At 35.3% G+C, this 13,452-nt stretch overlaps 1 protein-coding gene across 2 annotated transcripts in view; it reads left to right on the top strand.

Moving 5' to 3' along the window:
* Positions 1 to 13,452, top strand: part of USP9X (ubiquitin specific peptidase 9 X-linked) — a 110,905-nt gene that overhangs the window by 85,665 nt on the left and 11,788 nt on the right. For both annotated transcript variants that reach the window (XM_064497482.1, XM_064497474.1), the window contains exons 31-38: positions 1,515 to 1,735; positions 2,118 to 2,308; positions 2,760 to 2,933; positions 6,664 to 6,805; positions 6,987 to 7,737; positions 8,315 to 8,438; positions 9,741 to 9,966; positions 11,058 to 11,187. In XM_064497482.1, coding sequence (XP_064353552.1) covers positions 1,515 to 1,735; positions 2,118 to 2,308; positions 2,760 to 2,933; positions 6,664 to 6,805; positions 6,987 to 7,737; positions 8,315 to 8,438; positions 9,741 to 9,966; positions 11,058 to 11,187 — 1,959 coding nt within the window. The remainder of the gene's footprint in view (positions 1 to 1,514; positions 1,736 to 2,117; positions 2,309 to 2,759; positions 2,934 to 6,663; positions 6,806 to 6,986; positions 7,738 to 8,314; positions 8,439 to 9,740; positions 9,967 to 11,057; positions 11,188 to 13,452) is intronic.

Below are 13,452 nucleotides of genomic sequence, written 5' to 3'. Positions count from 1 at the left end.
CAGGCACACGTTCACTGTCCTGTTTCCCTTTTTAACTCTGTACTGCTTGTCTGCTTGTAATAGTTCTTTCTCTCTCCTCTCAATTTTAGTCTTGGACTCAGCCCAGCCATCCACTTAAAGAACTTTCTCTTTCTCCCTGGAGAAAGATTATAGCAATTGCAGTATGTACAAAAGTATGTACAAGTTAGTGTTTCAAAAGCTTATGGTCAAATGAAATTTGGGCTGATTTTCACAGGAATGGCAAAAGGCATATACTTGATATAAAGACCATGTTACTAGTAAAAAGCACACAAGACTTAAAAATGAATTAATGGGAACGTATTTTGTCCAGCCATAAATAGGATAGTAACACAGTTTTAGCTATAATATTAATTAATATTAAAATAGATTGATGTGGGAGATCTCACAGAATATCTAAAATTGTATAGTATAGCAAAATTCTAATGAGTAGAAATAGTATCTCATAATAAGAATTGCCCACTGCCTATCACAATACTAGTGCTACTTGCCCAGTTGGTAGTATGATTCAGTCATTTGAGTCTCTGTGCCTTATCTGTGAGTTCTTTCAGTCTCTTGCTGTTTGTTTCCATCTTAAATGAAAAAGACAGCTCTGTAGTTTTCCCTTGCTCCATCCTTTTTCCTTCACCATCTCATATTGGGGAATAGTACATTTATTATCTCATGATTAGAAGGTTTTTTTGTCATTTCCTTCTACTAAAATATTTAATAAGCATATTGGAAGGCCAAATCTTCACAGGATATCAGACAGGAGAGAGAACATATGTATTAAACAAAACTTCTGTGTTTACTGTGCTTCATGCACCAAGGAAAGCTATCCTATAAGCATGCATGTTTGTGCGCATGCACTCTTTGCTTTCAGATCAGAATTTTGTGTTAAAAACCACAGAACAACATGCTATTGTGACAAACCTATGATTGTAAATGTACTTTGAAGTGATATGAGAGGTCTAAGAGAGGAGACTCGGGGAAAGAAAATCTAGCATAGGTTATATAGACAGCATTGTCTAAAACTGTTTTCCATCCTAGAAAGGAAAAATGAGGCAAAAGTGAAATATTGTAATGTGAAAAAGATTATAAGGTGGTAAAATGATTGTAAATTGGTTATATACTCTAAATTCACTTTGTACTACTAACTGATCTTGATTTCTTCAACTGCGGGATTTACTAGTGTTGAGGTAGGCTTCTGAGGTAGAGGGTAGACTACTGTTTGGTACATAATTATACTGAATTTTTGCTTAGCCATCTTTTTAGCTAAGCAATAAAACAAAATGGTGTAATGTATTGTTAAGGTTACAGATAGAATTATCATTGGTAAAAATTGTGTTGATTTTAGCAATTAAGTTTTCTGGTGGAATATTTGTTTTATTAAACTGCAGTATGATACAGATTAACACTGATTTTAATTTTGTGGAATCATCTTCAGTAACAAAACTGATACTCTAATTGTTTATAATAAAGTAGTTTTCTAATCATCTTCTGCTATTTTCTCTTAGCTTGTGAAGCGCTTACTGAATGGGAATATCTACCACCTGTTGGGCCTCGACCACCAAAGGGATTTGTAGGATTAAAAAATGCTGGTGCCACTTGTTACATGAATTCTGTCATTCAGCAGCTATACATGATTCCAGCCATCAGAAATGGGATCCTCGCAATTGAAGGCACAGGCAGTGATGTAGATGATGATATGTCCGGGGATGAGAAGCAGGACAATGAGGTAAATTTTGTTATGTAGAATTTGTTTATCATCTTTAAAATATAATTCTGTTTCATGAAAAGGTTATAAATTTAAGTTACTAATCACTTTACTTTCTATACTGCTAGCAGTGGAGACAACAGTGAAATATTTCTTATTTGAATAGGCTTGCTGTCAGAAGAGGAGTTCAAAAGATCCAAGTAGCAGGTTTTGCAGATTCCACCTCTTGGATTTGTGTTCAAAAGAACCATACGCTATTTCTGTTGCTGTATCTCAGTTGACACATACAGAAAACTTTTCAGACAGGAGTATGGAACACTTCTGATATCTAGCTGTCTCATAGTTAGTTGTATCTCGGATTTATTCTAACAAAGTTAATTGCACACATTTTTCTGATTTTCAGAGCAATGTTGACCCACGAGATGATGTATTTGGTTATCCACATCAGTATGAAGACAAGCCAGCATTGAGTAAAACTGAAGATAGAAAAGAGTACAATATTGGAGTTCTGAGGCATCTTCAAGTTATTTTTGGTCATTTAGCAGCTTCCAGACTACAGTACTATGTACCAAGAGGGTTTTGGAAGCAATTTAGGTAAATAGAAAATTAATTTTTGGTATTGATATCCATTCACTGGAACACTGAAATACAACAAAATTAATTGTAGTAGAAGAAACGATAGTAACGTTAGAGAATGTAAATTAGCAGAACTTGTGCAGCTTTGTATCTGCTGTCCTGCCTTTCCACTATTCTGTGGAAGTCTGTTAGCAGAACAAAATTTGAAGCAATATGGCAAATTTGAATTCCAGCAGTTCTGGAACTGGATATTAACTTTTTGAATGAAATATTAAAAGTTATACACAAAAGCTTACTTTTACTTACTAGTTGGTAAATGTCAAGGACAGAGTGCTAATTGATACACTACATCACAAACCAGTAGTTTTACCTGGCAAGAAGGAGGGATGAGTAACTTAAATAATTCTTCAAAAAAATTGTTGGGGGGCAAAATGAAAAATACTTGACAAAAATGTGTTTTTCTTTTCAGACTTTGGGGTGAGCCTGTAAATCTGCGTGAACAACATGATGCTTTAGAATTTTTTAATTCCTTGGTGGACAGTTTAGATGAAGCTTTAAAAGCTTTGGGCCATCCAGCAATGTTAAGTAAAGTTTTAGGAGGCTCCTTTGCTGATCAGAAGATTTGTCAAGGATGCCCACATCGGTAAGTATTTAAGATTCTCCTTTCTTACAGCAGATCAATCCGTGTTTGTATAAGATTACTCTAATGAAGATACTGTAAAGCACACAACCTTATAAAAGTGACTGATGAGTCAGGAACGTGTGCATGGTGGTGGGTTTGTTTTTTTTTTCCTCAGCTAATTGATTTGATTACTTTTGTTTGCTACAGACATTATATTATACTGAAGTGCCTTGAAATATGTTGTTGTTATTGCCTCTACTTAACAGACTAAATGTGAAGCACTGTGTACTGATGAGGGGAGAAAAAGGTATATTTTTTTTCATATTAAAAGTGAAAACATCTTGGGGACCAACTGTAATGTATAAAACTCTTGGATATGGCTCACAGCTGTTGCTGTCTTCTGTCTTATTTCTGTAGTGTGAGGATGGAGCTGAACAAAGTATGAGTTTTTATTTCTGAGTAAAACACCATTCATACTCCTCCTGTAAGCTGTAGTTGAGAATGATATAGTTAGTTTTTCTTAAGATTTATGTTGGATTTTTAGCTATTTTAAAATTTGAATATGGAATTTTGGAAATTGAGCTTCACATGGGTTATGTTTAAAAAAAAAAAAAAGAAAAAGAAATGAAATGAGGGTCTGTAGCTGTAGCCCAGTAACTTCTTGATGACGACGATTAATAACTAATGCTTAGGGAAAGGATAGAAGTAGGCATTGTGCTCCTCTAGACTTCTTCTGTAACTCTTTTGAGATGGATGATCAGAATTGCAAGAAAGATTTAAGATGGCCTAATGATGGACTTCTTTCGTTCTTTTCATAAATCCTAATGTTTTGTTTACCTTTTAATAGCAGTTGAATTCATACTTCCAAGGAATTACTCACAATCAAATCTGAGCTTTCTTTCCTGAATAGCAGTAGCTAACTCAGAGTCTGTTATTATATAGAAACTGGGGTGATTTTCCCTGTGTGTCACTTTGCACTAGGGACATCAAATTTTACCTCTCATTTTTATTGCCTGCTTTACTATTATGATATTCATCAGGAAGTATTAGCAGTTGGTTCTTATATTACTGTGTTAAATTTAGTGTTGTTAACACTTGGCCTTCTAGCTGGTCACTACATCTTTCAGATAATTTGTGACTCTTAAACAATATGGATCTCTGGGGATTACCATTGCGACTTCACCAATTGTCAAAAATTGACCATGTATTCCTATCTTTCAGTTAGTAACTAAAGCACAGGAATGAACACTGATCTGAACTGATTTTATTGTGATAATCTTTCAACTTCAGTTGAGCTTCTGTGTGAATTAGGAATTAGGACTTTTAAATGGAACGTTATGCTTTGTCATATATTTTAACTCATGAAACAAAAAGTTGAAATATTGTAAGATATGTAAAACAAAATCAGGCTTTTTATTTTTGTAATGCCTAATTAACAGAAGGTAAAGATGGAAAGTAAGCTGAATTATTGTTTGTTTCTTATGTTACATACATGTCTTCAAATATTCTCTTTTTGTATCTCTACTAGATTTGCACAACAGTGCATCTTAATAAAACTGTTAGCCTGATTGTATTCTTGGGAGGCGAAAATTGATGCTAAGTAAACTATTGGGTATGGCAGATGAACAGCCTTTATAAATTTGCAAGTTGTTTAATACATGAATGATTATTGTTGTTTTGGTGGAAGTGCTTCTAAATATTAATTTATTTGCTATTATATAAAACCCTTCATATGCTTGATTGCATATCAGAGAAACAGGCCCTATAGGGTTATGTTGGAATAGACCTTTCTGATTTATTCATAGCATCTTTTTATCTTAAAAAAAAAAAAAAAATCTGTTTGTGTCCAAGATGTCTTAACTGGTTGTCTGTATGTATTGCGGTTCATTGCTAGGATTGTTGTTCGAAGGTCGTATCGGAACACAGAAAGTCAAAGCCAGTCATAAATATGCAAAGTGATTTATAAAAACAGCTATTTAGGTTTTTCAGATAGAAAAATATAAAGGTTTGCTTGGAATCTGTTCTGAACTGTTGTCTTCAGCTGTAATACAATATTTGTGTTTATCAGTCTAATTCCTGGCAGTAAAGGTCAGCAATGAAAAAATCAGATTATTATAGAAGTACAGTACTTTGCTGTCTATGCTTCTTTACTTGCTTAAGAGCACTAAGAGTCTGTCAGGCTACTTCAGATAGCTTAAAACAAGATGTGCAAAAAGATTCAGGAAGAACTTCCACCATCTTTTCAGAGAACTTAAGACACTTGTAAGTAGTTTCTATGATCTTCATAAAATAACTACTGTTAGTGCAGATGGAAAAAGACACTGTAATGTGATCATATGAGGACTGCAATAAAAAAAAGAGTTCAGGAAATGTTTTTTAGAACACGCAGTCACTAGAAGGCCCTACAGACTTCAGGGTTCTACTGGTCTAAAGCATATGTATTGGAAAAGAGCTTCTCCTCGTAACTCACATCTTAGGTTTACAGTCTCTAAGTTAGGAAAATTACAGACACCAGAATAAGGTTTGAACAATCTTTGAGAAAGATAACTAAGGAATAAGAAAACTTTTTTTGACTGCGTATCAATTTAGAATAATGTAGCTATGCAACTTGCTCTATTTATTGTTTTAGACATTTTTGGTTATAGTTTGTTACCGAACTATAATAGCTGATTTTAAGCATAGTTTAATAATGCTCTTCAGAAAGGAAATAAAATACGTAGCTGTTCTGAAAGCCCACGGTGTTGGATTTTCTAAGTGCTATTGTGAATGCTGCATCTAATTTATAATTTAATTCTCTCATAACTCATACTTCTGGAGCATGGTAGGAATCATGCTGAATGTTCTCATGACTTAGGATTAATCTACATGCAATTTATCTCATTAAGTCTAAAAAGTTACTTTGATATGCATAGTTTGGTTTAAGCTCTGCTTGTTTTATGAAAACAACTAAGGATGGATGACCTGCAGTGTTCCCTTGTTTGACAAAATCATGGAAAAGTTGTACAAGAACAGCTTCTCTGCGCTTGAAGAATAACGTATACACTACAAGCTGTATCACTTCATTTAGTGGAGATTTCATAAAGACATATACATATGTATTTTCTATTCGTCTGGAAGCCTTGACTTTACATTTTGGTATTTGCTACGAAGTTAATGCTGTATGAGGAAATACCTGTTTGTGTGTGGAATGGTATTTGGTTCTCAAAGCTTGTGGATATTGCTAAGTGGATATGCAAGCTGTACGGTTAATGCCAACTTCCTTATTGTATACTTTAACTTATATTTGAAAGACTGAAGTATACCGACACTTCATATTTGCAGAACTCAAGCAATTTAGTTTTTGCTGAAGCTTTAAAAAACAGCTCCAAGTCTGGGTTGATGAAGAAGTATGATCTTTGCTACACAAATACCTTGTGGGGTTTGGTTTTTTTTTTTTTTGTTTTTGCTATTAATGCAGCGCTTTCAAGCTGCACTGTGGTGAGTCTGAGGTGACATTCCATCTCTGGCAGGTGTGATAGCAGTCTCCTGCTCATTTTCTTGGGAACACAACATTTTAATCAGGTCAGGTAGGCTAAAGAATAATTGAAGTACCCATCTTTATTGAATACTTTCCTTTTTATTGCTTGCGTCCTTTTGCCAGAAGCTGACATGAAATGCTGGACAAAAATTTTACAGTAGGGTGCTATGTAGCACCCATAAAGCAGAAGTTGAACACACTTCTACCTTTCTCTTAAATCTGTGCTATTTGTAGGTACGAATGCGAGGAATCCTTCACAACTCTGAACGTAGATATAAGAAATCACCAAAACCTTCTTGATTCTTTGGAACAATATGTCAAAGGAGATTTGTTGGAAGGTGCAAATGCATATCATTGTGAAAAATGCAACAAAAAGGTAATGCTTCCTTGTGTATTAAATTTTTATATAACTGTATTGTTAACAGCTCTACTAATAAGTTCAATATTAATCCATGTTCAGGGAAAAAGTTATCCTTTAACTCTTGAATTTGGTGCTTAGTAAGTGTGTGGAAACTAAAGAGCTGATAACTGGTTTTTTTGTTCATTTGTCTTTTAAGGTTGATACAGTGAAACGCTTGTTGATTAAGAAGTTGCCTCCAGTTCTTGCAATCCAGTTGAAACGATTTGACTATGACTGGGAAAGGGAGTGTGCAATCAAGTTCAATGATTACTTTGAATTTCCACGAGAGCTGGACATGGAGCCTTATACAGTGGCAGGTGTAGCTAAATTGGAAGGAGATGATGTAAATCCTGAAAACCAGATAATACAAAATGAACAGTCAGAAAATGAACACTGTGGGAGCACAAAATACAGGCTTGTTGGTGTACTTGTACATAGTGGCCAGGCCAGTGGTGGACATTATTACTCTTATATTATACAGAGGAATGGTGGAGATGGTGAGAAAAATCGATGGTATAAATTTGATGATGGAGATGTAACAGAGTGTAAAATGGATGATGATGAAGAAATGAAAAATCAGTGTTTTGGTGGAGAATACATGGGAGAAGTATTTGATCATATGATGAAGCGTATGTCCTACAGACGTCAGAAGAGGTGGTGGAATGCTTACATTCTTTTTTATGAACGTATGGACACAATAGACAAAGATAATGAACTAATAAAATATATTTCAGAACTTGCTATCACCACTAAACCCTATCAGATTAAAATGCCATCAGCCATTGAGCGAAGCGTGCGGAAGCAGAACGTGCAATTCATGCATAATCGTATGCAGTACAGTCTAGAATATTTCCAGTTCATAAAGAAGTTGCTTACTTGTAATAGTGTCTACTTAAATCCTCCTCCAGGTTAGTACATGGATGCAGTAATCATGGTTTAATTTCTTCCAAGAAAGGTTTTGCTTGTATTGTCTAGAACTTGTCCTATCCAGCAAAAATGTTGCACATTCTACTTTGAATGCTCTTGTCTTTCTGGATTTCTGCAGTTAGACATCTGTTGTTGAGCTGTTCATTAATGATACATGCTAGAATATTTGGCAGAAAATATTTTGATAAACTATCATTTCAACTTTTATTCAGTTTATATACAAAATCATGTTAAAATACTTAAGTAGTGGACTCTTCTACTGTAGGCAGTTTTCAGAGATGAGATGTTGAAAGGTGTCTTAAAATCAGGCATACATTAACCATCAGTTACTTGTTACTGTCCTAAAGCTTGCACTTTCAGTGATATTATAATCAGTTATAATCAGATATAATAATCAGTTAAGCTAAAGGCTGCTTTGACCAAGTTTTGTATTAAAATTTGAACACAACCTGTCAGACAAAAAAATACTCATCTGGAATCAGTAGAATTATTAAAATTAAGTTGTTTTTACATTGTCTTTATCTCTGTCTACATTCGAGTATTTTGATTTTTCTTTAGGACAAGATCATCTGTTGCCTGAAGCAGAAGAAATAACTATGATTAGTATTCAGCTTGCTGCTAGATTTCTCTTCACCACAGGATTTCATACAAAGAAAATAGTCCGTGGCCCTGCTAGTGATTGGTATATTGTCTTTTAACAACAGTTTTAAAAGTCTGATTTCTGTTTAAAGATTCCAGTTCTATAAATATGTCAATAAAAGATGTTTTGGTGTGTTCCCACTCCCCCACACGTGGTAAAAATGTACAAGGAAAAGGGAGGAAACTTGAACAAAAAATACTGGAAGAAACTGAGCATTAAAGTGAGCTGCTGAGCTTGGTTTCTTCCAGTATTAACATACTCAGTTCTGAACATCTTCAAAAGTCAGTTTCAGAAGGAGCTTAAATCTATGTTTTTGTCTTCCTTTAAAAAAGAGTGAAGAAATGGAACCTAATGACAGAGCAAAACTCATAGCTTATGTATTCTGAATTTAATTCAGAATGATTGTTCATGGTTTTGTTAGTTAAAAAGAATCTTTTTGCAAGCCGATTATGCAGCTTTTACATGTATGCTTTGTGTGAAATGTGTAAAAGCCTTTGGACTCTGTTAGCAAAGTGCGTATATACATTGCTGTGGGGCCTGTAACTCCAGTCTGTGTAGTATAACAAACTACACAACCGTACTCATAGCACCACCGCATTTCAGCCTTTTTTTAAACTAAGCTGTTATTTTGTGTGTGGGAGAGGAATGGGGGTTATTGCTGGCAGAATTAGAGAGAGAATCTGATATTGCCGGTATTTTACCAGCAACTAGTGAATAGTCCTGTAATACACGGCAAACGTTGTACCTCAAATTCTTCTTCAATAGCAACTTTCAGAGCAGCTAAGTTACCCCTATGATTTTAGAGATCTAGGGGAGTTCAAGTACTGCTAGAGAAACGACAGAAATCAAACAAGACCTCTCTAAAAAAAGATATTTTACTCAAGTATTTTTTGTGATATGTAAATGAAGATATAAATTCCTGATAGGTTACATATTTAGTTACCTGTCATGCACAGCTCGTGAAATCTACTTAACACAATTCTCCACTGCTGACCCTCTTCCCATGTTCCAATACAGAGGTAACGACTGCTGCCAATTTAGGACCTGTATCAAGTAGTAGTTTGGAGGTTAGGGGATGTAATGCTTTCTTAGTTCTTAGGGGTGATAGAAATAAAACACTATAGTTAAATATTTGTTTTTCAGTTGATGTAGTTTTTTTTAATAAGTGATTCTGAGTATAAGAGAATACTACTACAGGTATTATTGTTTATTTGATTGTAAGCATTTGTAAGCAAAAATGTTTGTGGATCACCTTTTAAGATGTATTTTCTTCAAATTTTGCAGAAGACAAACAGTAGTGCTTGCGTGGCTATAATCTCTTAGTTGTATCATCTTCTATTTCAGGTATGATGCATTATGCATTCTTCTTCGTCACAGCAAGAATGTCCGCTTTTGGTTTGCACACAACGTCCTTTTTAATGTTTCAAACCGCTTCTCTGAGTATCTTCTGGAATGCCCTAGTGCTGAAGTAAGGGGTGCATTTGCAAAACTTATAGTATTTATTGCACATTTTTCATTGCAAGATGGACCATGTCCTTCACCTTTTGCCTCTCCTGGACCTTCCAGTCAGGTATTTAATCTCCTAACTAAAAACTTTTGAAATTTCTTGCTCAAAAGTGTTCAACATAAAGTTATTTCTGGAGTAGCTTGCAGCACAGTGTTAACAGGAGAGCTGTACAGTCTGTTTTGCATTACAGATTTACAAGTTCTACCAGTTTGTGTGAAAGATACTGTCAGAGTGATTATTTCACCTCATTGGTAAATCTCTGTCAAGAATAAGCAATATGAACTTTGAGTTTAGTATAGTTTGGTTGCCAGTGTGAAACACTGGCAAAATAAAGCGGTGGCTTATAACTTGTTTACATGATGTGTAGGGGAGTGAAACATTTTTTTAAATAAATTTCTACATAGAAAACAAATGAGTTACCTAAATGTTCTTCCCCGTGTATCCTTCAACACTGAAATCATAAAAAAAAAAAATCATAACTTCATATAGGAGAAGAAGGTGCACTGTCTAATTTTATAGATCTAGAATTGCCAAAGCAAAAAAACCCAGATTCCTAATACAGTAATTGTCAAAATAATGCTTTTTTCTGGGCTGTACTAAAATTTAAAAGGTCAACCTATATGAGCCTTTGCTCAGTCATATTTTTAAAGTTTTTAATGTCTACAGAGAGGCATTTGTCGTCTTTCATTTGTGTGCTTCCATTTATTTCTTCAGCATATTTTAACTACTGTATCCAGCAAAGAAATTTGTAATATGTTAAAGCTACATATGCTTCAACAGTGTTTGGTTTTGTGAGGTATTTGAGATATGATTTAGTTGTCTTTTAGTGTGTGCAGTTCAGTGGAACTGATTATCTGGGGGTTTTTTCGTTTGTTGGTCTGTTTCCCCCCCCCCCAGTATTTGGTGATGGGAGTTTTATCCCCTGTGTGTGTCCCTTACTAGGATATTAACTTAATGCTTAACTCAGGACTTTCTTGGTTTTGTATGAGATACAGAAGACTAACCATCTGCTAGGATTTGGGGGCCTGTATGAGTCCCTTCTGTCTGACAGCCGCCCACACCTTTTAACCATTCTGTTTTCTGCCATGGTAGAAAGTCTAAACTACATAAATGTTTTATAGAATGTGCTGTTAATATTAAAATTTTTTTTATAGGCATATGATAATCTAAGTTTAAGCGATCACTTACTGAGAGCGGTACTAAATCTTCTTAGAAGGGAAGTATCTGAACATGGGCGTCACTTGCAGCAGTATTTCAATCTGTTTGTGATGTATGCCAACCTAGGTAAGCAAATTGTACGCATTTGCTGCTGTTGCTGTAATAAACTGGGTTTTCAATTAATTTTTCAGTTACCTGGGTAACAGCAGGAGAATCGAGTTTATCAGTTTCAGGCAAATTGCTATCATTAACTATGGTATAAATGCTCTCTAGAGAATCTGTGTTCCTCCAGTTTGGTGTTTTGGCCTTTTGTGTTCCTGCTGTCCTTGGAAGACTAACATGAGAAGTTTCAAGCAGTGGGACCCTGCCCTTCTGAGGGAGTGTGGGGGTGAAAAAAACAGCAAGAGCAACTGTGCTTTGTTCAGGACTCAACTGTTCTGAGACTGAATGGATTGAGGAAGGTGATAGTTCAAAAAAGAGAAAGATGTCATATTATGTTCATGGAAGCATCAGCAGAGATGGCCAACACTTCGTCTGTTTGTTGCATGTCCATATTGGTTCCTTCAGTTCACAGCTATGAACACAAAACACTTGGCTCTGTCTTCCCTGTAAAGCCTTATTGGGAGGCTGAGGGAATAGGACACTTAAAAGTCTGAACTCAATCTGTGTATGTCATTAGACAACATTGCTTGCCAGAATGCTTTGGTTGTAGGCCTCATATGAGGTAAAAGAATGCAAGAATTCCTGATAAATTGATAGTGGAGTTTTCTGATTGTAGTTCCTCCAAGATAAACACAGGCAAGAAAAGCCAGTGTTTTTGCAATATGGGAAAGCTTAGGCAAGGTTCTCCCAGGCTTGAGACAACAAATTTTTTCCTAAAGACTAGGATCCTAAATTTTCTGATGAAAGATTAGATTAGAGATTAAGTGTGATTGCACATTAATATTTCAGTTTATTCTTAGGATCTTTGAATGCAAGGTTAGTAGGGCTACCTGATTTTGCAGGTGCTACATTCGGAGCCTATTTTTATATATGCTGTAATATAACTGAGGTGGGGTGATTATCAATTTTGTAGTGATGAGATGAAATATTGGCTGTGGTCCTTCCAGCATCACCAATTTTTGGTATGTGTCTTAGGTGTAGCCAGCCTTATGAAATCAGTAATACATTTAGATTTAAAAGGATAGGCGAGCTTGAATTGTATTGAATTCTGGATTGTGTAGATTCTTTGCATAGAAAGTCTGAATTGGCAGTAACATATCCAGGAATTATTCCAAACAAAGATCGTTTTCACTGTTACACTGAGATCGGTCTTATTTGCATTCAAGTGAACTACTCTGTCATGCTTTCTCTTATTACCAACACACTAAAAATCAGTTGATGATGAACCATTTCTCAGGTGGGTAAATAAATTGCTGCTTTATGTACTTGCCCTCAGGAAGAGCAATTAAAAGCAATAAAATGCGAGCTAAATGAATAAAAGATTACTTTTGCACCCTCGGATTGCTGAGAGCAGCCACAGGTGTTCAGATCTAGTGAATTATCAGAGGTGTGCGTTCTTACCTTTACCAGTTATGAGGGTCTTCTGTCAGTGGCCCATTTCTCTTTCTCACCTGTAGCCTGAGCATCTTTCTGTACAGCAATTTCTGAACAAGATAGAACACTTCCATAGCGGTAATCTAGTAGACTCTCCCTTTTATTCTAATTCAAGAGATACTTTCGTTCTTTTGTGTCAAGTAGTATGAAACTAGGTGATCCAGTTCCCTTGGAGATTTCACAAAGTGCCCATATGTTCTTTCTGAGCAGCTCAGCCTCTGCTTCTTGTCACCTTGCACAGGTATGATATAAATGTGAGTTTCCGTTAGATTGCTTTATGGCTTAAGTGTGTGTTAAGCAAGTGTATCAATACAAACTGATGTTACTTCAGTATTCCCACATAGGGTTGATACCCACAGTTCTGGCAGCCCTTCAGATTGTTTTTGCACACTAAAGGAATTTGACTCCATATCTTATTTTTGATAAATAAGTGATAACGATAAGTGCTTCTTTTTGTTGAAAACCACTCAAGTACTTAATTTCTTTGGAGAAATTATTTTCTTAATGTCATTCCTTTAAAACAAGGTGATTTTTAAGAATAGTACATAGTACAATACAGTAGTACATACACTAAAGTTTATGTTTCCTTTGTTAACTTTTAGGAAGTCATCCTTTTTGTTTTATCTGGCTTCAGTACAAGGTGGAGGACAAACTTGTACTGAAAGGACAGCAAGTAGCAATATACCTGTGGAAAAATTAATGCATTTGGTATAAAATCTTACTTTCTCACTACATGCCTATCTTTTTAAGTGGCGTATTCCACCGAATGCCAATGAAAATCGGAGTCCTCTTACA

This window comes from Dromaius novaehollandiae, chromosome 1, assembly GCF_036370855.1.
Source record: "Dromaius novaehollandiae isolate bDroNov1 chromosome 1, bDroNov1.hap1, whole genome shotgun sequence".
Classification (NCBI taxonomy): Eukaryota; Metazoa; Chordata; class Aves; order Casuariiformes; family Dromaiidae; genus Dromaius; species Dromaius novaehollandiae.
This window is presented reverse-complemented; position numbering and strand designations above follow the sequence as displayed.